Below are 24,006 nucleotides of genomic sequence, written 5' to 3' on the forward strand. Positions count from 1 at the left end.
ACCAAATAATTTTAAAGAAATTCCTTTAAAAAAATTTTTAACTTGGGGTCTTAAAGAGCCTCAAAGAGGTCTACTCCATTACCTGTGGGGGGAGAGCCCCCTCCTCGCACTCCACATCTCCCAGCACACACCCACAGTCTCCAGATGCCCCCACTCTTCACCACCTCTCAGCCCCTCCCTATAGCTATAGGCTCAGCCTTTCCGGCCTCCGCTAATTTTCTCCACACTTGGCGGGTCACCAGGATTTTCCTTAAGAAGTGAAAGTCTGGAAACCGGCCCCAAAAGTAAGCATCCTTCCTGCTCAGATACCCAGGTGGAGGGAGGGCTGTCACTGAGCAGGCTGGGCCCAAAGCCCCGAGCACCCTCCAGCCCCCGTCCACTCCCTGTCTCACGTCTGACCACATCACTCTTCTGCCCCCGCCAGGTCCTGGGGATTCTGTGGTGCTGCGGGGAGGGCAGGGGCAGCAGGTCAGAGGCCCTGGCCCTGCATCTCCCTGCTCCCCCCACACAGAACCTAAATGGGGCATAAAGTCTGCACCCCCACCACCCCCCGTCTAATCCCGTGCTTAGGGAAGGGGCTCAAGATGGGAGCATTCCTGTGTCACTCTGAAGAGGTGGCGCCTTGGAAGAGAACCCTGAGCTCTGAGTGACCACTGGAGAGCCAGACCCTCCGCCTCCACCTGTCCAAATGCGCTTGGGGCAGTGATGAAAAGCAGTCCTGGCTCTGGGAGGCAGCCATCACCTCCGAGGCTGCTGACACTTCCAGCCACCCTCCCAGCCAGCCCTGCCCTCTGCCTCCAGCCTAAGCAGCCCAGGTCCAACTCTGGTAAGATGCGGCTGCTCCACGGGAACCCTGCCTCACAGAGGCCTAGGGAGAGAGGGGAGCCTTGGGGCTGGGGCTGTTGGCAAGCCCGTGGGAGGAGCGTGGGTTTGTCATCTTGCTGTGTCCTCACCTCTAGCCTTAGTGCCCCCCTTAGGGCATCTTCCCCCAAGGAGCAGCACCTGGAGTTACCTTTCAGGACTGATCCCTTTGAGGAATTGGGTGCCGGAGCCCCAGGCCCTTCCAGCCGGGTGGCAATGTTGGACACAGCAGGCTGCCCAGGCTGAGGGGTCAGCCAGGCCAGATCTGCACAGAGAGGAGGGGCCACCATCCACAGATAAGGAACTTACCAGAGTCTCTTCAACTGCTGCTTTCCAAGTTTAGGCACAATGAGCTCCTAGTGTTGACTTATTCATCAAGTATTTACCAAAACCTGCCATGTTCCAGGCACTGGTCTAGGCGCCGGGACCGGACATGTGCACTCCCGGAGCCTGATAGGACTGCTTTCCTGGGGTCTCACGTGGAGGGGCGGGGAGAAGAGAGGCTGAGAAGCAGGCCAGCTCGGATCACAGGGGCCTTGCAGCGGGGAGCAGGGCTTGGTGGGTGTTCTGAAGGCTGCGGGGAGCCACGGGAGGGTTTGCATGAGAGGAACGAGGAGGCCGTGCTGCAGGTTGGCACCTCCTGTGCTGCAGGTTGGGGACTGGATGGCAGGATTGGGACAGAAGACAGCTCTAGGGGTCCAAGGGAGGGATGGCCAGAACAAAGACAGCAGTGGGGCGTCATGACCAGGATGGGGACTGGAACTGTGATAGGGCCGGCGACAGTGGGAGGACTCAGCGGGACACTCTAGAGGGGCTTGGCTAAGGAGGAGGAAAGGGTCCTCCAAGAGTGAGGTGACGCAGTGCAGGCACAGAGGGGTGTGAGGGCCAGGAGGGGACAGGGGGCAGGCAGAGGCAGGGGACCCAGGCATTGAGGAGGCAGATGCAACCGAGTGATCCTCTGTCCCCAGGAAGGCGCTCTCGGGAGAACAGGGGGGCAGGATTGCCCAAGGGGTCCTGTCTCTTCTCAATGCCACTCCCACTCGTCAGGTACAGCTTATGAGGTCTTTGTGCCTCACGCACTGGACGGCGGCCCAGAGTCGCTGTCCTTGTCTCTGCTCATCTTGCTCCCAGCCTGGTGTCCAGCACCCGGCAGGGACAGGCTGGACAGCCCTGGCCAGCGGGGGTGGAATCTGGGCTTGGAAGGGTGAGGCCAGGTCGCCCACGTCCTGCCAAATTTGCTCGGTGCCAGGACCCACCTCCATCGCTCCAGGCCCCACCCATGTCTGCCCTCCCCCCGCCCCAACCCCCCCCCACCCCTATACCTGGCCCCGCCCCGCCGCCTCCTCTCTACTCCTTGTCCCTGGAGGGCCTGGAGGGCCGCAACGTGACACATCCCCCCTCCAAGTGTTTCGCACTCTGTGTGGCTGGAGTGGGCTGCTCCAACTCCTTTTCTCTTCCCAAAGAGGGGTTCAGTCTCGGGAAAGAGAGCCAGGGGGCGGCTTCCGGCGCTGGAGGGGTGGCAGCAGAGGGGGGCGCTTTGCTTTCCGGGGCCGGAGACCCTCCCACACCACCACGCACATCTGCCTCTCCACACCCAGCTGTGCCCAGCGTGATTAAAATTTTTGGTAATTTACGAAGGGAATATAATCCTCGCTGTGACCCAACAACAGGATACAGCAGCCTGCTCAGCAGAGGCCCACAGTGCCAAGAGGCAGGGCAGGTGGGGAGACCTCAGCGGGCATTGTTCAGCCTCCGGGCAAGGGGGCTTGCAGATTCCACAGCCAGTGCCGAGCAGTGGTCTGGGGGATCCAGGCCCGTCCTGCAGTCCAGTGACCCTCCAGCTGTGTCTCCCGACTCTAGGACTGTCTTACTCTGCTCAGGCTGCTGAAACAGAACACCACAGGCTGGAGGCTTATAAAGAGCAGACACTGATTGCTCACATCCGACATCAGGGTGCCAGCATGGCCTGGTTCTGGTGAGGGCCTCTTCCCAGTTCAGACAGCCTTCTCACTGTGTCCTCACATTGGAAGAAGGCGCGAGGGAGCTCTGTGGAGTCTCTTGTATAAGGACACTAATCCCATTCATGAGGGCTCTACCCTCATGACCTAGTCTCCTCCCGAAGGCCCCACCTAATGTCATCACATCAGGGGTTAAGATTTCAGTATACGAATTTGGAGGGACACATTCAGACCATAGCAAGGAGTCAGTGATTTGATTTATGTTGGCACGTAGAACTTGCTTGGCACATAACATCACCAAGTGTTGGTGTCCATTTAGGTAATTCTAAACTCTTTCAGACCAGGTCCACTTTGACAGTGAGGTGCTCGTCCCTGGCATTTTCCAGAGATGTGCCACCCTCTCCCCTCCCTGCAGCACACACCCAGGAGCACTGATCTCCCCTCTCCCAACTTCTCTGCTTTTTACCCCACAGCTGCCCGGTCCTCGACCCACTGCAGCCTCTGGTAGCCTGCCTGCCAGCGCCCTGTTGGCCTCTGCCTGGGAGCCCAGTGTGCTAGGGCTGCAGACACTGACCTGCCCGCAGGATAGCCCACAGTCCAGCGGTCCAGCCGAGTGAGGTCCTCCAGCCCAGCCTCATGAATGCAAACTCAGGAGGCTCACTCTCAGCCTCAGTGTCCTCGTCTGCATCCTGGGGATCCTTGGATCCAGGGTCACCCCTAACATTTGTGGGGCCCAGGGCACGACTACAGGTGGAGACCCACATGCATGTCTAAATCTTCTTTTTTTTTTTTTTGAGGAAGATCAGCCCTGAGCTAACATCTGTTGCCAATCCTCCTGTTTTTTTGCTGAGGAAGATTGGGCCTGGGCTAACATCCATGCCCATCTTCCTCTACTTTATGTGGGGCGCCGCCACAGCATGGCCTGACAAGCGGTGCATCGGTGTGCGCCCGGGATCCGAACCTGCGAACCCCGGGCCGCCGAAGCGGAGCGCGCGCACTTAACCGCTTGTGCCACCAGGCCAGCCCCCGTGTCTAAATCTTTAAAGCTTATGCCTGTGCCGCCGGAGGCTGGCCTTAGTTCCCACCCCAGGTGGCCCCCCTTGGAGATCACAGGGGACCCACCCAGAGGCTACGGAGCTGCCCTCTCCCCTGCCCAGCCCGGCCCTGGGAGCCCACGCCATAGCACCATCTGCGGGTCCGGCCAGGACTCCTAGGGGTAACTCCCAGGCTGGGGGTGTTGGGAGCCCAGGGTGGGTAAGCCCTCAGGATCTCTTTTCAGGCACAGGATTTCTAGGACTCCCTCAAACAGCCAACCTGAGCAGAGGAGTGGGATGGACTTATCCCGCCTGCGCTCTCCATCTGAGTCACCCTGAGAAACGGCCCCTGGACTTGCTGGGAGGCCCCTGTGGGTCCAGGCACTGCAGGCCTCAGTCCTTCTGTCTGTGACATTGAGGTCAGTCCAAGAGGCCTAATATTGCCCCGATAGTCACTATCTCCCTGCCGAAATGCCGCGACAGCTCCGCCTCAGACTTGCCCGGCCTGGAGAGCCCCAGGGAGGGCCTGAGTCACGGGGCGTTGGCTTTGGGGTCTCGAAATGAGAAAACCATTAGAGGGACAGGATAAATGGCTGCCTGTGATGTGTAGTGGTGACACCTTTGATGAAACGGTCACCTGTCTCGAGGCTGGGACCAAAGACCACCAAGAGACACCTGTCAGCAGCCAATGTGGGGTTTATTACTCACTGCAGAAGGGGCCCCCCATCTTGGGGAACTGGGCAGGTCCCAGGAGGCAGGCATTTGCTCTGTGTTGGGGGTGGTCAGGAGGCGGAGCAGCTAGACCACGGCACCTCCATCATCTTCATCGGGAAGATGGGTGGGAGGAAGCCAGGCTTGAGCTGTCGCTGGATGATACAACGTGGTGGTCCATGTGGGCCAGGGTGGAGGATGCTGGGGCGCAGTCGCTGGTGCCCGATATTCTTTTTTGCCTTTTTCATCACTGACGAAAACTCTCCTTCGAACGCTGACACTCTGAGATTGCTTACGGCTAGCTGGGGACCAGGGCGGCGGCCGGGGCTGTGAAGGGAAGGCTGCTCTTCTCTCTCGGTGCCCCCTTCTGGCCGCCGGCACGTGGGAGCCGACGGGGAACAGACGCCTCTGACGTCATAGCTGCCCTTTGTCGGAATCCTGCCTTCTCATAAGGTCGTCTGGAGAACCATGTCCATAGCTGGACGAGAGTTCGCTCGTTCTGCCCTCTCGTGGCCGGAGGAGCCGTGGAGTCATTGAACTAGACAATTGCAGCACAGGCGATGATCAGAAACGAATCGCCTGTCAGTCCTTGACGCAGCTGTGAGCCCTAGGTCTAGATCAGCTGTCAGCAGACTGTTTCTACAAAGGCCAGAGAGTTAACATTTCCAGTCTCCTTTGCAACTCGTCAGCTCTGCTGTGGTCGTGTAAGAGCAGCCAGAGACGCTGTGTGGGTGAGCTGGCAAGGCTGCGTTCCAACAAACCTTTATTTACAAAAGGCAGCAGCAGGCTGCATTCTGTGTGGTTTGCTGACCCCTGGCCTGCGTGTCCAAACCCGGCTGGCGCTGTCTGGAGACGTGGGCGGCTTTTCCTTGTAGCCTGCGCATGGACGATCCTCCTCCAGCCGTGGGATCTGTGGACGTGCAGCCCGAATTCTTTGCTGCAGCCCAGATTCCCCCTCGGCCAGCTGAGAGGAACAGGGGGCTCCACGTTTGTCCAACGACTCAGCCAGGAGCTTAGCGAGTCTTGTAGGCTCCAATTTTCTAAGATTGAAGGTTGGGATGAAAAGATGAGGGAAATTTAGGTGCCAAGGGTGACCTGGGGATGGAAATCTACCTTTTGAAGTGTTTAAAGGAACAGCTATTAAGTGTTTGTTAGTGGGTTCCAAGGACAATCACAGGCGAGATTAGAAAGAAAGTGACTGCAAACCCGAGGGTCCGGCCACACTGGAAAGAAGCTTGTGCGTCATCCTAGGGGCCCACTGCCCGGAGTGGAGCCACAAGGACTGAGGGTGGTAGGAGAAGCTGGGAGCTGGGGAAGGGTTTCTCTGGCCTCTGTGCTTCGTGGGTCGTGGACCCCGAAAATCTTAGTTACTCTGCCCAGGGAAGAGCCGATAGCTAAGCAATTGCACGTCCCCGTCTCCTTGCTGGGGACGACCGAGCAGGATGGGAGTTCAGATCTGAGTATCTGTGGACGCGGGCTTGGGACAGTGGCATCTCATGATCTCGTTTACATTTTTTTGTGAGGGTGGTCTGGCCGCACGTTATGACGGTGCAGTGGGGCAGGCAGACGGAGCGTGACTGTGGTCGACATCCCAAGGCACCGGGAGCAGGTGGACACAGGTAGAACTTGCCCTGGGTGCTGCTGGCTTCTGGGTCCGGATTCCAGGCCTAGTGAGGAGATGCGTGCACCCATCCCCAAGTGATGGGGCTGTCCTTGTTTGGTGCGTGTTGAACAGGCAGGAAGAAAGAAGCAGGTGCAGAAAGAGGATTGGGGATGAAAACGGTGGTGGTGGTGGTGGTGAGCATGACGACATGGTGAGGATGCTCCCTGTTGGCCCCTCCTCAGCCCCCAGGCCTGGCGCTGTGACCTCCGCGGGTTTGGGAGTATCCTCGGCATCCTCTGGGTTCCACGGCCCTCTTCCTGTGCCTTTTTGTTCCTCAGACTCCTTGCCCCCATCCACAATCCACACCACACTCTTGCTGGGGGCCGGCATTGTGGCAGTTACCAGGGGGGTAACACGATGGGGGAGGCTTTGCCAGTGCCTCCCAAGTCGCACAGCTGACTGCAGTTGTTCTCCTTACAGGAGGGGCCACCAGCACAGGAATTTAGGGCAGAAACCGGCAGGTAAGTCCAGGCTTCCAAGTGAGATAAAGACTGAGCAGGAACTACAAATCCGCAGGTCACAGGCAGGAAAAGCCTCTGCCGGACTCTGTCCTGGCTGGCAAGTCTCAGGGCGGAGCTCTCAGAAGTGATGGGCGCCCATCGGGCTCAGGAAGCAAGGGTTTCCTGGTCTCTTCCGGGAGGGGAGGATACAAGGCTTCTCAGCTTCTGGGCATGAGACCCACAGAGGGGGTGGCTGCAGGTTAGAACCACCACTTCCTACGGATGAATCTGGTTCTGGTCAGACCCAGGGGGTTCAGCAGAGGCACCCACACAGTCTCTGGAGGGGCTGGAGCCATTCCCTGTCGCCGGCAGGGTCAGAGTCGTTCCCCAGGGGGGCCTCCACACGACACTCAGACCAGGGAGGAGATGCAGACCCGTCCCCCCAGTGCAGGGTCCTGCTCAGCCGACTGTGGCTCCAGCTGGACCATCTCAGTGACCCACGTGGATGGTCACTGGGCATTGTCTGGTGCTGGACACTGTGTTGTGCCCTTGACATGGCGAGCCACCGCGCCACCTTGTGAGGCGGTGAAAAGCACCTCCGGATTACAGGTGGATGAACCCCCGTGTCCACCTCATTCAGAGGCAGCTGTCCTTGGAGGGTTATTCAGGGTCGTTGGGAAGGAGGCCTGCTGTCCTCCTGATGGTCAACTTTTGTCCCTGGTGGTGACATGATCTGACAGTGCTCTGAGGAATAAAGAACAGCTGGACGCCCACAACTGGGTTTAAGCCCCACGGTGGCCCTACCTGACTTGAGGGCCATGGTGACAGAGGGATCAGCCGAGCAGGGTCCACGGTGCCCAAAGTCAAGCCGTGTAGGTGGGCCCTCAGCTTGGGCTTGTGTCTCTGGCCCCGCCCCACCCTGCAGAGTTCTAAACTGCCCACAGTCGTCGGTTCCAGCTGTCACTGGGTGTGGCCAGGCAGTGGCTGGCCAGGGAGGGTGTCAGGGGTGACAGTTTGATTTCTGAGGTCCTTTCCAAACCCAAGACCAGACTTGCAAGCAGGGCAGGGTAGTCAGAGATCCAGGGAGATCTTTGTCACCTTCCTAAGTTGCCAAGGGCAGGCCTGGCTGAAGTGGTGGGTTTGACCTGTGAACTCTGTTTAGGGCATCTGGGGCACTGTCCCTGGTGAGGGGAGGGCTGTCTCCCAGCAGAAGCCCAGGTAGATGAGCTGGAGGAGAGCGAGCCTGCCCGCGCCCAGGTCACAGCTGAGGTCAGGTCCCCGCTGGACACCCCCATGGCCCCATCTCACCTGCAGGAACCCCCTGAAGTGTGCTCTGGGGAACCCAGTACCAAGAGATGTCAATCAGGGTCAGAGTGGGGGCGAGGAGGAGAGGGGTGCCACAGGAAACGAGTTTGGAGACCAGGCTCCCTCTCAAGAAAAACTCCCACCCCGAGCGGGTAATCATCATCCAGAGCTGGATTCGGGCCGAAGGCCGGGGGGCCGCAGCGTCCACGGGGCAGGTCTCCCAGAGCCGTTCACACACCCACATGATGAATGTCGAAGTAAAGGGGTCTTGTTGTAACAGTGTCTCCCAGACTGTTTTTTAATCCTAAATTTAATTAGTTGAAACTGTTAGTTTTAGAAGTAGAGTAAGTCCATCTCTTTGTCCACCCCAAGTGCCTGTGCTGGGGCCTGGAGATCTGGCCGCACCCGAATATCGCCCTTCGTAGATCAGTGATTACATAATCCCTCAAATTGAAGCCGGATAGACTGAGAATTCTTAGGACAATGATTTATAAATGCGGCTCACGTGGAAGGGATTTCCTGAGCTCACTGTCCCTCCCCTCAGTCCTGGACAGGGACCTAATTGGTTCATCAAAGCTTCATATGAAAATTGTGTTCTTTTCGTCAAATGCAATGTTCCTTAAATTCAATTTTTGTTCCCCAGCTTGTGGATTTGCTTCACAATGTTAAAAGTTTTCCAAAATAGAGATGCTCCACTCCTCGAACGGTTCTGATAACTTGCTGATGTGCTTTATTGCAGTGTCCCCATGTGTGCGTCCTTGTCCTAATTTACTGCCAGAGCCCCAGTAGTCTCTGTCCTGGCGGTATTTGTGTAGAGGTCACAGGGACTCCTATGGGGAGAGATATGCCTGCTGGCCCCCACCTCAGATCTTGGGGCCGTCCCAGAAGGAGCTCCTCTTCCTTCCCGGGATACAGCCTCTGCTGTCTCTGCTGCTGCTGTGGTGACCGTCCCCTAGTGCTGGCCCCGCCCTATCCACACAGATCCCCCGCAAGGGGAGCTGGTTGGTCCTCCATCTCATCGCTGCCTTGTGCTCACAGTCCTTTTTCTAGAAGCCTCTGCACAGCCCCATCAGGCCCTCTGGAAGCCACACAGGGCTGGCTCTCAGGCCCTATCCCAGGATGGCCTGGCCTGCTCACTGGCTCCCAGGGCGGCCCCTCTGAGGAAGGAGTAGGAGGCTGGGGCTCAGACAGCAGCCTCACTACCAGGCCGGGTGGGGGAGTGGAAAGAAAGGGGTGAAGGGGCAGTCACGGGAAGTGGGGTGGGGGGTCTTCTTTCTCTCCCACCCCCGGGAAGCTGGTTCAGGAAGACAAGGCCTTTGCTTGGTGTCCTCCTGGAAAAGCTCACCCTGGGCCTCTCTGTGGTTTCTTCCTCTTGTCCTTCTCAGAGGTTAGGGTGGGGCCTTGGGCTGGAGCCCCTTCCCGCCTCACTCCCTGGATGGGGCCCCAGGAACTCCCAGCTGAGGGGGCTTTGCCCTCCTGGGGTGGAAGTTTCTAGATCAGCTCTGGTCTTTGGGGAGGATATGTCTGGAGGCTCCTTCCACCCTGGCGGGGAGCCCAGGGTCCTGCAGTGAAGGCCCCAGCGATTGGAAAGGATTTGTGTGGCTCTGAGGCCCTGTGGGGCTGCCGCCCTAAGGGTCACGGTGCTGCCGGCCAGCAGGATTGGATTCCCTGTGTCCAGCCCACTTCCCTGCAGCCTCAGGCTCCAGCCACCATCCTTAACATCCCCAGCAGGTCTCAGGGTGTGGTGGCCTCTCAGATCTCCCTAGGCTGCCGGCACTGGGGCATGTCCAGGGCAGCCAGACACCATCTATGGAACCTTCTACCCTTGGGTCTTCTCAGGACCAGGCTGACTCACCCTGGCCTTTCATAGGTCTTACTTTTTATTCTGATTCTGTAAAGAGGAAAGAGAGACCTTGTGGGAAGATGGAAGCAACTCAGACAAGCCTTCCCTGTGTATCTGCCTCACCTCTGCCTGCCCTTCCAGAAGACTCTCTCAGGCCCAGGGAGACTAGCACATCTTAGGAATAGTTTATTGAAACATGGTTTCCAGGGAGGAAGGCGGTGTGAGTCTGGTCCCCTGCTTGGCTCAGGGAGGTTTCAAGGTCCAGCCAGGGACCCAGCCGTCACGTGATGCTCACACGGAGCATGCAGGCTCAGCTGGAGCTTGGCGGCTACTGCCCCAGCCTATGTCACCCAGGCTCCCGGCCTCTGCACTCCTCTGGAGGCATCTGGGTGTCTGTAGGCCCTGGGGCCGGCTTCCCTCTGAGGGTTTGATACTTATTCTTCTGACTGTAGAACAGGTTCCTCTGGAAAAGACAAGGAAGCTGGCCATGATACAGCAAGACAGCCAGGACCATCCCTGCAGGAGAGGAGTGTCAGACCATAGGGCCTGGCGGGTTCACTGCAACCCAAGACAGCCCAGACACTCACACCCAGACCCTCTGTAGGACGAGGGGGCCTGCAGAGCTGCACCAGGGGGGCCTTGCCTGGACTCTGGTCTGGCTCTTCCCAGCAGCCCTCTCCCCCAGGGTGCCTGCCCCTTGGAAATGGGGACAAGCCACTGAGAACTCTGTGCACTTCCAGACCGTGCTCTGAGGACCTGGGTCCAGCACTCCCTGCACAAACACCCTGAGCCACGTGCAGAGCCTGCTCGGCTTCTTTCTTCCCAGGGCTGCCTCCCGAAGGTGATCTGCCATCCATGTGGGTGGCTGTGGGTGATATGGTGATGGGGGATATGGGTGGGGCCTGGGCTGGGAGGAGCAGGGGGCCAAGGGGCAGGGGCGGGGCCTGGCTGACTCCTAGTCCCCAGGTTCTGCCCAGAACTCCCAGAGTGGAGGACCCTAAATTCCCACCTGGCCGTCCAGGTCATTGGGAAGGTAAGTTTGCCAAGGCTGGAGAAGAGAGCACATTTTCTTTAAGTTTGATGTAAAGCCTTTAAGGATTTTTGACTGTGGTGTATGAGCCCCCACTAGTAGCTCTTGCTTGGCCTGCAAAGTTCGGGGCAGCCTGGCCAGGGTCGGCTGCTGTGAACACCACCAGCCCCATGGCTCCTGAGAATGGCCCCTGTGCCCACACGTGCCCATGCTCCGCTTGCAAGGTGGATGCTGGTACCACCCCCACAACAGAGGAAGGGCAGGCCCAGGGAGGTGAAGTGACTTGCTCAGGGTCACCAGCCATAGGTGCCAGGTGGAGAGTCACACCCAGATGAGCCACCCCCACTTCCTACTCCTAACCACCAGGGGGCGCTGCCTCCATCCCGCACCCGTCCTCAAGGCAAATTCTCACTGAACTTCTGGACAAAGATAGTAAACAGAACACATTTCTCTGTTTTGTTGTTTCCTGAAACTGCTCTAAAATGACAGAGATTTTGTAAATGGTGTCAGCCCACCAAGATGAGGGAGAGGAGGAGACGCCACACAACGTCGGAAGCTGCAAAGCAAGTGGAAGACAAACAGGAATCAAGGGAGCAGCCGTAGCACAGAAAGCTCAGTCCGTAGCACAGAAAGCTGGAAAACAACCCATTTTGTTCCAGAGAATCCCCCAAAGTTTCAGCAGGTTGCAGCCCCAGGTCCCTCTGGAGGTGGGCACACTTGGTGCTGACCTGGGAGGATGGACTGCAAGTCTGTGTGAGAAGCACAGAGTCCCAAAGGCCCATAACTGTGGAGACAGCCTTGGACGTCCGGCTGACCCCAGCGGGAGACAGGGCGTTCTCTAGGAGCGTGTGTGGACTAGGGCCAGCGGGAGCATCCAGAGGTTGGGAGTCCCCTACCAAAGCAGGGACGCAATTGGCATGTGCACATGGGCTGCTGAACTCCCAGCCTCTTCTCCACTCGGCCCCTGAGAGGCTTCCAAAGGGAATCCTAATGGCTTCGGCCGTCACCACTGCAGTTCTGGAGTTAGAGGCTGTACTGGGTTGAATGGTGTCCCCCCAGATTCAGTCCTTCCCAGAACCTCAGAACATGACCTTATTTGAAATAGGATCTTTGCAAATGTAAGGAGTTGAGATGAGGTCACACTGGAGTAGGGTGGACCCTAAATCCAGTATTACTGGTGTCCTACGAGGAGAGACAGACAGAGACACACAGGGAGACGGCCATGTGAAGGTAGGCAGAGATTTGAGTGATGCGGCCACAAGCCAAGGGACGCCCAGGAGTGAGAGCAACACAGAAGCCAGGAAATCTACAAGGACCCCCCTCAGCCCTCAAAGAGAGCATTGCTCCCCTCCAAGACCGTGCAAGACACATTCCTGTTGTTTTAAGACTCTCAGTTTGTGGTGCTTTGCTCTGGTGGCCACGAAGTGAATGTGAGGCCATGGAGGGGGCCTCTCACCCTCAGAAGGACAGAGATCTCCACCCAGGATTCAACTCCTGGCCCCGCCGACAATTGAGTGGGGTCGGAGCCAAGACATCTTATTTCAGACACCGAGGTCTCAAATTTTCCTGCCAGGGCCCCTTCTCAGGACACTGTTGGGAGATGTGCTCCACCCCAGAGAAGCAGTAAGCCAGAATAGGCAACGCAGGGCCATCACTGGATAGAGGATGGGGCCATCGGGGGAATTCCCGAGTTGTCCATACATCTCGGGCGAAGTTGACAGCAGAAGACACTGGTGCTAGATTCATGAAAGGAACAGAACACTGAGCCAAGGAGAAGCGCGACCATCCCTAACTGTGGGGAACAAGCAGTCATACAGGAAACAGTCCTCCTGGGTCGTCAAAGCTCAGCTGTGCCCAGTGTTTACATGGTCAGAGCCACTACAGCCTGACTATTGGTCTCCTCCAGCACATCTGTAAACCTCCCCCAGGGTGAGCACGGGAGGGGGTGTGCATGGAGCCAGCAAGAAGGAAGGGGTCCAATCCCCATGCCCATGTGGAGAGCCGAGTTAAAGCCTAAACTGAAAAATCTCAAAGCAGCCCTGCCAGCCGGTTATTTAGAGAGGAGGAGGTGAATATGGAAGCACTCAGCTAGAAGAGGGGAAGCTGCCTCTGGGAAGGGACCCGGGGCACTGGAGGAGACCGCTGCTTTCCTTCATCCCTTTCCCAGGACTACACGCACGCAAGACTCAGATACAGCGGAAACTGAAGTTACAAATAGTAGTGATGTCATCGTCCCAGGGAAGAGTGTCGCCTGGGAGCTCTCCAGACTTGCTTCTTCTCCCCCCCGGGAGGCTGGGGCTGTCTCCCTGAGAGGTCCCCCAGTGTAGACTGAGAGAAGTGGAGGAAGCTTTCAGAGTTCCACCGGACCTCAATTACCTAGCTGATAGAGGTGTGGAGAGCGTGGTGGGGCCAAGGGGCTGAGACCAAGGGCAGGAGGGGGTGTGAACTCCACCTGGGGCCTCAGACCCTGGGGCTGGAATCACTTGGATGCCATGGCCGTGGATGGCTCCATCCCCTCCCCCTGTGCTCACCCTACCTTCTCTGCTGCTCCTCTGCCCGAGGGAGGTGCAGGGAAGGAAGGTGCCCATGGTAGGTGGTCTGAGGGGGGTTCCCTGGCTTCAGGGAGTCACAGGGTGGCTTCATCCAGGGGCCATAGGGGACAGCCATCTCACGTCACAGCCCCATCCAGACAGCATGCTCCCTTTTGCTGTCTAACGCGGCCCACTGTCCCCTGAGGCTCCAGAGTCGTGAGGACCAGCGCCCTCACGGTCAGGGGGCCGCTGGCTCTGTGAGGATGCCCTGCAGGGGGCACGGGAGCCCTGGCACAGGGAGCCCCCACTGGAGGTGCCATCCTTGCCTGTCTGCCCAGCACCTCGGAGGGGTCCTCCTCTCCCCCACCTCTGCCACCCTTGGCTCCAGCCCCCTCTGTGATGAGGTTCAAACCAATATGGGCCACTCAGAGCCCCTCCCCCCAGGATAAGGGGAGCCCTCAGAACCCATGAAGGCAGCCAGAGAGCGCTGACCTGGCATCCTTCCCTCCCCTCAGGACCCCACAGCCAGGAAGCCTATGGGTCCAGCAGCCCCTGAATGGACTCCCCACCAATGGGCTGGGCCCCACAGGCATGTCCACCAGGAATGCTTTGTGTGACCATCCGTGTCCGCAGACCCTGAGCTACCGCCTAGGGCCGGCCTTGCCTCCTGCCCCCAGGGTTTCTCAGAGCCAGCACAGGAGCTCCACTGTGGGCCTCGGTGACCCCTTACCCTTACCTGTCAGAGGGCCCAGCCAGTACACTTGGGCGTACTCCAGCAAGGTGTGCCCCGAGCAGTGGAAGGTGACGGAGGCAGCCAGGGCGGGGTTGAAGAAGGCAGACATGAAGGGCCCAGTTGCAGAGGGAAGCACAGACAGGCCTCGCCCTGACTCTGCCTGCAGCTGCCCTGCTCACCAGGACCAGAGCCACCCTCCGAAGTGCCCTCCAAGAGTCCTACTGTGTGCGGGGCCTGGGCGGGCTCTCTGCACACAGGCCGGGAGCCCAGCCCGTCTTCCTACCCTTGTACTGATGGGAACGTGAGTGGGAGTCCCACTCATCCTAGGCCAAAACTTGTGGGGTCAGGGGGTAACCAGGGTAAGAGTCTCTCCAGGGATGTCCAATGCCCGTCCTGACCTGTCATCCCCTAGGATGGACTCATGTCCCCCAGTCCTTTTCTTCACCAAACCCCCACCTTGTGAGAGGTCATCTTTGAGAGAGAGACACAGAGACAGAGACAGAGATAGGGAGAGAGACAGAGAGAGAGAGAGAGAGAGAGAGAGAGAGAGAGAGTGGAGAGGGACTCGGCCTAACGAAGCAACACCAGAAGAGAGGAGTAGACTGGGCAGGCGAGGGGAGCCCTGGAAAAGCAGCTAGATCCGGGCCAGCATGTGGGGACTTCCCCCTGGGCAGGGCCAGAGCAGAGTCTGGGCTTGAGGAGAGCAGGACACAGATCCTGAAGCTGGAGGGTGAAGACCAGGCTCGGGCAGCTGTGCTGACTCTCGGGGAGGCACCTGGGTGGCTCCTGTGTGGACAGCAGGGCTCCGGAGCGTCACCCAGGATCGGATCCCAGCCCACGTGGCTGCAGAGCCCTGCCCGTGGCAAGCTCTCTGCTCACTGTGCCTCAGTTTCCCCACCTTGTACATGGACTCTAGTGGCACCTTCCCGGGCCCATTGTGGTCCAGGTCCCGCAGTGTCTGCCCTGTGCCAGGCCGTGGTCAGTGTCTCAGAAAGTCAGCCCTAAGTCCTAGCTCTGTCCTTATTGGGCCCAGCCCACCTGGGATGGAGACTTCGGAGAGCTCGGCCCTCAGCCCCCATCCTCTTGTATCTCCAGTGCCCTGAGCAGGAATGAGCTGCTTGGTGAATAATCTGTAGCCCATTGTTATAGGATGCCCTCTCCAGAGGTCCTGCCAACTGGAAGGCTCGTGTCCCTCCCAGCATAGGGGTGGCACCTGGCAACCTTCCTGGAAGGCCCTGCTGTCCTGCCTCATCCCCATCCCCAGTGCTCAGGGGCAGAGGGAGTGGCCATGCTAGGAGGACCCCTCCCACAGGAGCAAATCGCTGAGACAGAATGATGGCAGAGCCCACTCGGGAATTTATCAGCAGCTCCTGCCTGGCACCTCCAAGTTCTGTCCCCAGCTCTGTCCCTAATCCAAGGATGGCAGGAACATGAGGTCAGCAGTCGGTGTCTCCTACACTGGCCTTTGGCTCTCTGCTTCTCCACGAGGGTGGGAAAGGGGCTCCCCATCATGCTGAGGGGCAGGCTGTCATGGGGGAGCCCCAGACAGGTGACCAAGGCCCACCTGGGGGCCAAAAGCTGGGAAGGGGGTGCTGGTTTAGGCCAAGGCTAGGAGCCGAGAGTGGCTTCCACAGGGGCTGAGGGACCCCATGAGAGCTGGGGCAGGAGGCTTGGCCGAGGGAGGGGAGGCAGCCCAGACAGGCAGGGAGGATGAGAGTGGCTGCCCTCTCTGGAGACATTGAGGGCCAGGTGGGGAGCGGGGCATGTGAGTGAGGAAGAAACGGCACTTGGCCCTCTAGGAAGGCATGACGGAGGGTGCGGGGCCTCCAGGCCAGATTCTGGGCCGGGGAAGCTGCACGTGCCACTCCACCTGCCCAGGTGCAGAGCTTCTGGGAGGAACAGAAATAGGTCAGAGTGTGAAGGGTCCGGCCAGGAAGGATGGCCTGACAGGGGCTGGGGCCCCATCCCTACCACCGCCCCCACCATGCTGTGTCCAGCACACCACCAGCTTCCCAGGAAATGACTCCCCCCCCCACCAGTCTCTGTGGGCTTGCAATCCCGCTTGGCCGGCAGCCCCTCTCCCGAGTGTCCTCGGGTGTGAGTGGCATGGCAGCCACACTGGCATGGAGGTTCAGATGTGGCCTAGTGGAGAGGCAGCCGGGTCTCACCTGTGTAGGCCATGATAGTGACCAGCAGGGCCACGGCTGGCACCCTGTAGAAGGAAAGACTGTTCTGGAAGCGCAGGAGGGTCAGATGGAAGAAGAAGGTGCAGGCACATTCCACCAGCGCACCGTGGGGGACTGTCGTGCACAGGGCAGAGCTGTAGCGCTCGGCCATGAGGTTCTTGAGGACATGCAGGTCGTTGAGCTCCCAGGCCCAGTAGAGCCGGGTCAGGGTGCAGGCCACCTGCATGCCCAGCCCCTGGGCCGCCAGCTTCAGCAGCGTGGCGGGCAGAGAGGCCTCGGCCAGGAGGAGCTCTTGCAGCGACACGGTGGGGTTGGCCGAGGCCCCATCGCGGGTCGCCCTGTGTACCAGGAAGAGCAGGAAGAGCAGGGTCAGCAGCAGGTCCGGGCCGAAGCCCCCGGCCCAGGGCCCGATCTCCAACAGCATCCGCGTCTCCAGGCAGCAGGTCCCCAGCTGGGCCGCACCCGCCGCCTCCCGGGCGAAGCTGGGAAAGCGCCTGCCGGGAGCAGGGCCTCGGATGCCCTCCTGGCCGCCTGGCAGAGGGCGAAGGTGGCGAAGAAGAAGCAGAGGGACCCGTTCAGACCGGCCATTGGCCCGGGGGCTCCACGAGGAGCCAGGCTGAGCAGGGGACCTGAGCTGACCTGTCAGGGGTTGGCCCCAAGGGTGAGGGAGCTGTGGGAGAGTGCGCCTGGGCTGGCCGCTTCTGGGAACGCCACATCTGTGCCTTCATCTCCATCTCCACCAGCTTCTGGCTCAGGTGCAGAACCAGACACTCCCACAGCGGACCGCCCCTCGGCCAGGCGTCCTCCCTGGGACGTGAGACACGCCAGGCCCCTCACCCCACTCGGCCAGCCCTGGGTGCTGGAGACAGGCCATAGTTCTTCAAAGTCTCCATGGGAGCTCCATGACTCACACCCCGGGTTGGCTGGCACCACGGGCACAGTCTGGCAGCTCCCTGTGCCTGGGCTGAGTCCCCGCGTGGGCGAGGGTCCCTGGCTCTGTCTGCACTCTGGGTCACCTGCCACCAGTTCCCTCCATGGAGGCAGCCATCTGTGGGGGCCAGGTCTCCCACAGGAGGGAGCTGTGGGTGCTCCAGCAGGGCTGTGCTGGACTCCTCAGGAAGCTGAACCTGCAGAACTGGGCCCTCCTCACCATGTATTTTGATTTTCTTCCTGGCAGCATAGACAAATAAAAATGCATTTCTAAGGATGCCTGTGAGTCAGTCCTGAGCGAAATAGCTGGCTGAGAAGTTGAGGTGCTTCCTACAGACCCCAGAGTGTGGTAAACTGGGAAGTGAGGACCCCCTCCCTCGGCAAGTAGGGTTCTCTGTGAAGCCCTCCTCATCTCGTTCATGTGGGTAACGGGCCCCCTTCTGAAGACACATTGCTGGGCCGTGGCTCTCAAGTTCAGAGGGACTGGAGAGTTGGGGACGCTCCTGGTGACTCTGCACTGAACATTGGCCAGGATGCAAGAACACAACGTCCTGAGGTTGTGGTCTTGGGGGCTCGAGGCCATCGACGCGCCACAGTGACCCCAGGACGCGATAGAGGAGGAGCCGACATGCGGAGGGGGGCGGCCCTCACTGAGATGATGGGGCCACTGCCCCAGACAGGGCGACTGCACTGGGTCTCTGAGGGCTGGCTGGATTCACCAGCCAATGCCTGGTGGAGCAGACAGTCCAGGCAGAGGGAACAGGCTGAGCAAAGCGCAGAGGCCCGTGGTGGGGTGGGGTGGGCGGAAGCGTGGTAGAGTAGGGGCCTGCTCAGCTAGGGAGGGGCGGCGTGCCCCGAGCCCCACCCTCAGGCCTGTCCTGGAGGGAAAGGCTGAGGAGAGGTGTGGCATGTAAGGAGTCCTGTATCGAGATGGTTCCATGAAGAGGAGGAATAAGTTGGGGAGAGAGAAGCAACTGCTGTCAAAGATCCAGGTCCAGGGCCGGCCCCGTGGCGTAGCCGTTAAGTGAACACGCTCTGCTGCTGGTGACCCGGGTTTGAATCCCGGGCGCACACTGATGCACCGCTTGTCAGGCCATGCTGTGGCGGCGTCCCATATAAAGTGGAGGAAGATGGGCACGGATGTTAGCCCAGGGCCAGTCTTCCTCAGCAAAAAGAGGAGGATTGGCACGGATGTTAGCTCAGGGCCGATCTTCCTCAGAAAAACAAAAAAAGGTCCAGGTCTCTTGGACACAGCACTGTCACCGGCCACACCATGCAGGGTGACACATCAGCAAGGCAGGTGGGACAGTGGGAGACGGGTACCTGCCTATGACACGACCCCGTCCCCTGCAGATTCTGGGCAGAGCCGGGGAGGTGGGTTCTGAGCACAGGAGCCAGAGACCCGCAGGGTGAGGGCTCCACTGTCCAGACACCGCCAGGGGACGACCACCGGAGAAGGGGGTACAGGCGAAGCCTCCACCCCTGCTCCGCCTTCTCCCGTGCCCACCTGGAGGACCCCCACAGCCTGCAGCAGCACCTGACCACTCCCCTACAGCACCTTCCCTGTCCTGCTGTCCCCCTGCCTGCCCCTCAGGAGAAGGCAGGACCACCCCTCACAGCAACCTCTCCTTTCCTTCCTTCCCAGGAGCGGCTCCAAAGATTAAAAAAAAAAACTGCCATCAAAATTGGTTTGAATTTCCTTCCAAGGAGTTCCGCTGAGCACAGGCGCTTGGAGGAGGTGCTGAGTGTGACGTCACGGGGGGGTCAGCCGGGCCTGGCCACCACCGCCAGCTGCTGACTCCCAGGGCGCCGCGGCGTGAGTCCTGCTCATGCCCCAAATGGCGGCCTGTCACCTGCAGCATCTCTGGATTTCCCAGCAGGCCCCTCCGACCCGGGGTTGACACCCGGCTCTGAACCCGGCTCCCTTAGAGTGGGTTGCAGCACATTTGATGCGGAGGGCTGGAACAAGGAAGGCCTTCCTTCTTTCCTCAGAAGCAGCATGCACCAGCACTGAGGGGCCCTGTCATCTCACGCCCCACGTCTCCGCCTCCCTTACAGTTCCTTCTGTTTTTATTTTCCTAATCCAGCGCCTGTCCCTCTCAGCCTCCCCTTGTATAGGCCAGGCGACTGAGACCAAGGAGGAAGGGACCTGCAGCATGGGGACAAGGAGCTGACTTTAGTTTGGGTTGTCCCAGTAGACAATTTTGAGGTCCAGAACTTTCCCTGAGGTGAGGAAGGAGTGGGGAGACGGGGCGAGGTTAACCCCACAGGAGGACCACCCCGGGGCAGCCTCGCAGGCATCTGCCACCGTCCCCCTGCCCACGGGACCTCACGTTGGAAGGCATACCCTCAGCATTCCCTTCTCTGCTCTCTGCCTCCCGCCCGCCCCATGCCGCAGGGTTTCCCAGGCCTTCCTGCCTCTGCTTCAGGCCGCCAGCCCTCCACTCTGCCTCCCCTCATCCTGCGGCCCAGGGCCTGCCCCCTCCCCCATCCACCTCCCTCAGCCACCCACTCCCAGCACGGACCCTCACGAACACCCTCCACTCCACGCCTGGGCTGTCAGGTGCAGCTGCAGGAGTCCTCGGCCACAGGGCCTGTGAGGATCATTAACAGTAACGAGCGCCGCCTCTGTCGGACACTGCCCTGCTCCAGCTGTGCACTGAATGTTCTCCACTTCAGCTCACGGCAGTCCTGGGGGTCCCACTCTACAGATGAGGAAACGGAGGTTCAGGGAGGCCGGCTAGGTCACACGCCCAGGTCTTCCTTATTTCAGAGAGCAGGACTTGAGAACCTCGCTCGTCGGCACCCTCCATACCCTTGTGAAGCAGCTGGAGCTGCAAAACCACCTCCATTTCCCCGTCTGGGCCCTTTGTGTCCCCTACTCTGCAGCCACCTTTCCTTTGCACCGTGTCCCTCGGGGGCATCAGCCCCACTCCTTGGGCTCACGTCAGGCAAGGTGGGATTTGCCCGTATATGTCCCTTAGCTGGTTCCTTGTAAACATCCATCAGGAAAGGGTAGGTCCTGCTGCAGGTGTGGGGCGACGGGGAGGCTTGGGGCAGGAACCGGGAGCCACAAGCTGCATCTGGAGAGGGCAGCGTGTGTCAGGAGGGGGCACTGTGGAGCCAGGACTCTGAGCTGGTGGGGCTGGGCACGGAAGGACTCCATCAGCCTCAGTTATGAACACAGTTGCTTTACACACATGTATACAGGATTTTCTATGTGCATTGTTTTAGTTTCTCTAGGGCAGATACCAGCAGTAGGATTGCTGAGTCATATGGAAGGGTATGTTCAAATTTCTAAGAAATTTCCAAACCATTTCCCAGAGTGGCTGTACCATTTGCATTTCCACAAGCAATAGAAGGGAGTTCCAGTTGCTCTGCCTCCTCAACAACACTTGATATTGTCAGTATTTTTTTTTAATTTTAACCGTTCTAATAAGTGTGTAGTGGTATCTTCTACCACTTTTAAATTAGGTTTTGTTTCTTATTATTCCTTATTGTATGTATTATTGTATTTATTTCTTCTTATTATTATTTCTTTTTTTTTTTTTGATTTTTATTGATATTTTAATGGTTTCTAACATTGTGAAATTTTGGGTTGTACTTTTTTGTTTGTCCATCACCCCATATATGACTCCCTTCACCCCTTGTGCCCACCCCCCACCCCCCCTTCCCGGGTAACCACAGTCCAGTTTTCTCTGTCCATGTGTTGGTTTATATTCCACATATGAGTGAGATCATACAGTGTTTGTCTTTCTCTTTCTGGCTTATTTCACTTAACATAATACGCTCCAGGCCCATCCATGTTGTTGCAAATGGGACGATTTTGTCTTTTTTTATGGCTGAGTAGTATTCCATTGTATATATATACCACATTTTCTTAATCCAATCGTCAGTCGAGGGACACTTAGGTTGCTTCCACTTCTTGGCTATGGTGAATAATGCTGCAATGAACATAGGGGTGCATAAGCCTCTTTGGATTGTTGATTTCAGGTGCGTTGGATAGATTCCCAGTAGTGGGATGGCTGGATCATAGGGCATCTCTATTTTTAATTCTTTGAGGAATCTCCATACCGTTTTCCATAGAGGCTGCACCAATTTGCATTCCCACCAGCTGTGTATGAGGGTTCCTGTTTCTCCACATCCTCTCCAACATTTGTTGTTTTTTGTCTTGGTGATTATAGCCATTCTAACGGGCGTGAGGTGGTATCTTAGTGTTGTTTTGATTTGCATTTCCCTGATGATTAGTGATGTTGAGCATCTTTTCATGTGCCTATTGGCCATCTGTATATCTTCCTTGGAGAAGTGTCTGTTCATTTCCTCTGCCCATTTTTTGATCGGGTTGTTTGTTTTTTTGTTGTTCAATTGTGTGAGTTCTTTATATATTATGGAGATCAACCCCTTGTCAGATGTATGTTTTGCAAATATTCTCTCCCAGCTGGTTGGTTGTTTGTTCATCTTGATTCTGATTTCATTTGTCTTATAAAAGCTCTTTAGTCTGATAAAGTCCCACTTGTTTATTTTTTCTTTAGTTTCCCTAGTCTGGGTAGGCATGTCATCCGAAAAGATTCCTTTAAACCCAATGTCAAATAGTGTGTTGCCTATATTTTCTTCTATGAGTTTTATAGTTTCAGGTCTCACCTTCAGGTCTTTGATCCATTTTGAGTTAATTTTTGTGAATGGCGATAGCTCATGGTCCACTTTCATTCTTTTGCATGTGGATGTCCAGTTTTCCCAACACCATTTATTGAAGAGACTTTCCTTTCTCCATTGCATGTCCTTAGCACCTTTGTCGAAAATTAGCTGTCCGTATATGTGTGGTTTGATTTCTGGGCTTTCAATTCTGTTCCATTGATCTGTGTGTCTGTTTTTGTACCAGTACCATGCTGTTTTGATTACTATTGCTTTGTAGTATGTTTTGAAGTCAGGAATTGTGATGCCTCCTGCTTTGTTCTTTTTCTTTAGGATTTCTTTAGCTATTCGGGGTCTTTTGTTGCCCCATATAAATTTTAGTATTCTTTTTTCTATTTCTGTGAAGAATGTCATTGGGATTCTGATTGGGATTGCATTGAATCTGTAGATTGCTTTAGGTAATATAGACATTTTAACTATGTTTATTTTTCCAATCCACGTGCATGGGATATCTTTCCATTTCTTTATGTCATCGTAGATTTCCCTCAATAATGTCTTGTAGTTCTCATTGTATAGGTCCTTCACCTCCTTGGTAAGATTTATTCCTAGGTATTTTATTCTTTTTGATGCAATTGTAAATGGTATTATCTTTTTGAGCTCTCTTTCTGTTAGTTCATTATTAGCATATAGAAATGCAACTGATTTTTGTAGATTGATTTTGTACCCTGCAACTTTGCTGTAGTTGTTGATTGTTTCTAACAGTTTTCCAACAGATTCTCTAGGGTTTTCTATATATATAATCATGTCATCTGCAAATAGTGAGAGTTTCACTTCTTCGTTACCTATTTGGATTCCTTTTATTCCTTTTTCTTGCCTAATTGCTCTGGCCAAAACCTCCAGTACTATGTTGAACAGGAGTGGTGAGAGTGGGCAGCCCTGCCTCGTTCCTGTTCTCAGAGGAATGGCTTTCAGTCTTTCCCCGTTGAGTATGATGTTAGCTGTGGGTTTGTCATATATGGCCTTTATTATGTTGAGGTACTTTCCTTCTATTCCCATTTTATTGAGAGTTTTTATCATAAATGGATGTTGTATCTTGTCAAATGCCTTCTCTGCGTCTATTGAGATGATCATGTGGTTTTTATTCTTTGTTTTGTTGATGTGATGTATCACGTTGATTGATTTGCGGATGTTGAACCATCCCTGCGTCTCTGGTATAAATCCCACTTGATCATGGTGTATGATCTTTTTAATATATTGTTGTATTCGGTTTGCCAATATTTTGTTGAGGATTTTTGCATCAATGTTCATCAGCGATATTGGCCTGTAATTTTCTTTCTTTGTATTGTCTTTGTCTGGTTTCGGTATCAGGGTGATGTTGGCCTCATAGAATGATTCAGGAAGTGTTCCATCTTCCTCTATTTTTTGGAATAGTTTGAGGAGGATGGGTATTAAATCTTCTTTGAATGTTTGGTAAAATTCACTGGAGAAGCCATCTGGTCCTGGACTTTTATTTTTTGGGAGGTTTTTGATTACTATTTCAATCTCTTTACTTGTGATTGGTCTATTCAGATTCTCCATTTCTTCTTGGTTCAATTTTGGGAGGTTGTATAAGTCTAAGAATTTATCCATTTCTTCTAGATTGTCCAATTTGTTGGCATATAATTTCTCATAGTATTCTCTTATAATCCTCTGTATTTCCATGGTATCCGTTGTAATTTCTCCTCTTTCATTTCTAATTTTATTTACTTGAGCCTTTTCTCTTTTTTTCTTAGTTAGCCTGGCTAAGGGTTTGTCTATTTTGTTTATCTTCTCGAAGAACCAACTCTTTGTTTCATTAATCCTTTCTACTGTTTTTTTGGTCTCAATATCATTTATTTCTGCTCTGATTTTTATTATTTCTCTCCTTCTGCTGGCTTTGGGCTTTGTTTGTTCTTCTTTTTCTAGTTCTGTTAGGTGTAATTTAAGGTTGCCTATTAGGGCTTTTTCTTGTTTGTTAAGGTGGGCTTGTATCGCTATGAGTTTCCCTCTCAGGACCGCTTTTGCTGCGTCCCATATGGTTTGATATGGCATGTTATCATTTTCGTTTGTTTCCAGATAGTTTTTGATTTCTCCTTTAATTTCATCAATGATCCATTGGTTGTTCAGTAGC

The 24,006-nt window shown here is 56.1% G+C and overlaps 1 protein-coding gene across 1 annotated transcript; it reads right to left on the reverse strand.

Annotated features, from left to right (window-relative positions):
• Positions 1-10,161: 10,161 nt before the first annotated feature.
• On the reverse strand, positions 10,162-16,883 carry LOC131399276 (aquaporin-12B-like). The gene is given in 4 exon segments (XM_058533446.1): positions 10,162-10,331; positions 14,113-14,229; positions 16,278-16,778; positions 16,781-16,883. Coding segments are annotated over 4 exon segments (891 nt in total).
• Between the last annotated feature and the right edge of the window lie 7,123 nt (positions 16,884-24,006).

Source organism: Diceros bicornis, chromosome 37 (genome assembly GCF_020826845.1).
Source record: "Diceros bicornis minor isolate mBicDic1 chromosome 37, mDicBic1.mat.cur, whole genome shotgun sequence".
Classification (NCBI taxonomy): Eukaryota; Metazoa; Chordata; class Mammalia; order Perissodactyla; family Rhinocerotidae; genus Diceros; species Diceros bicornis.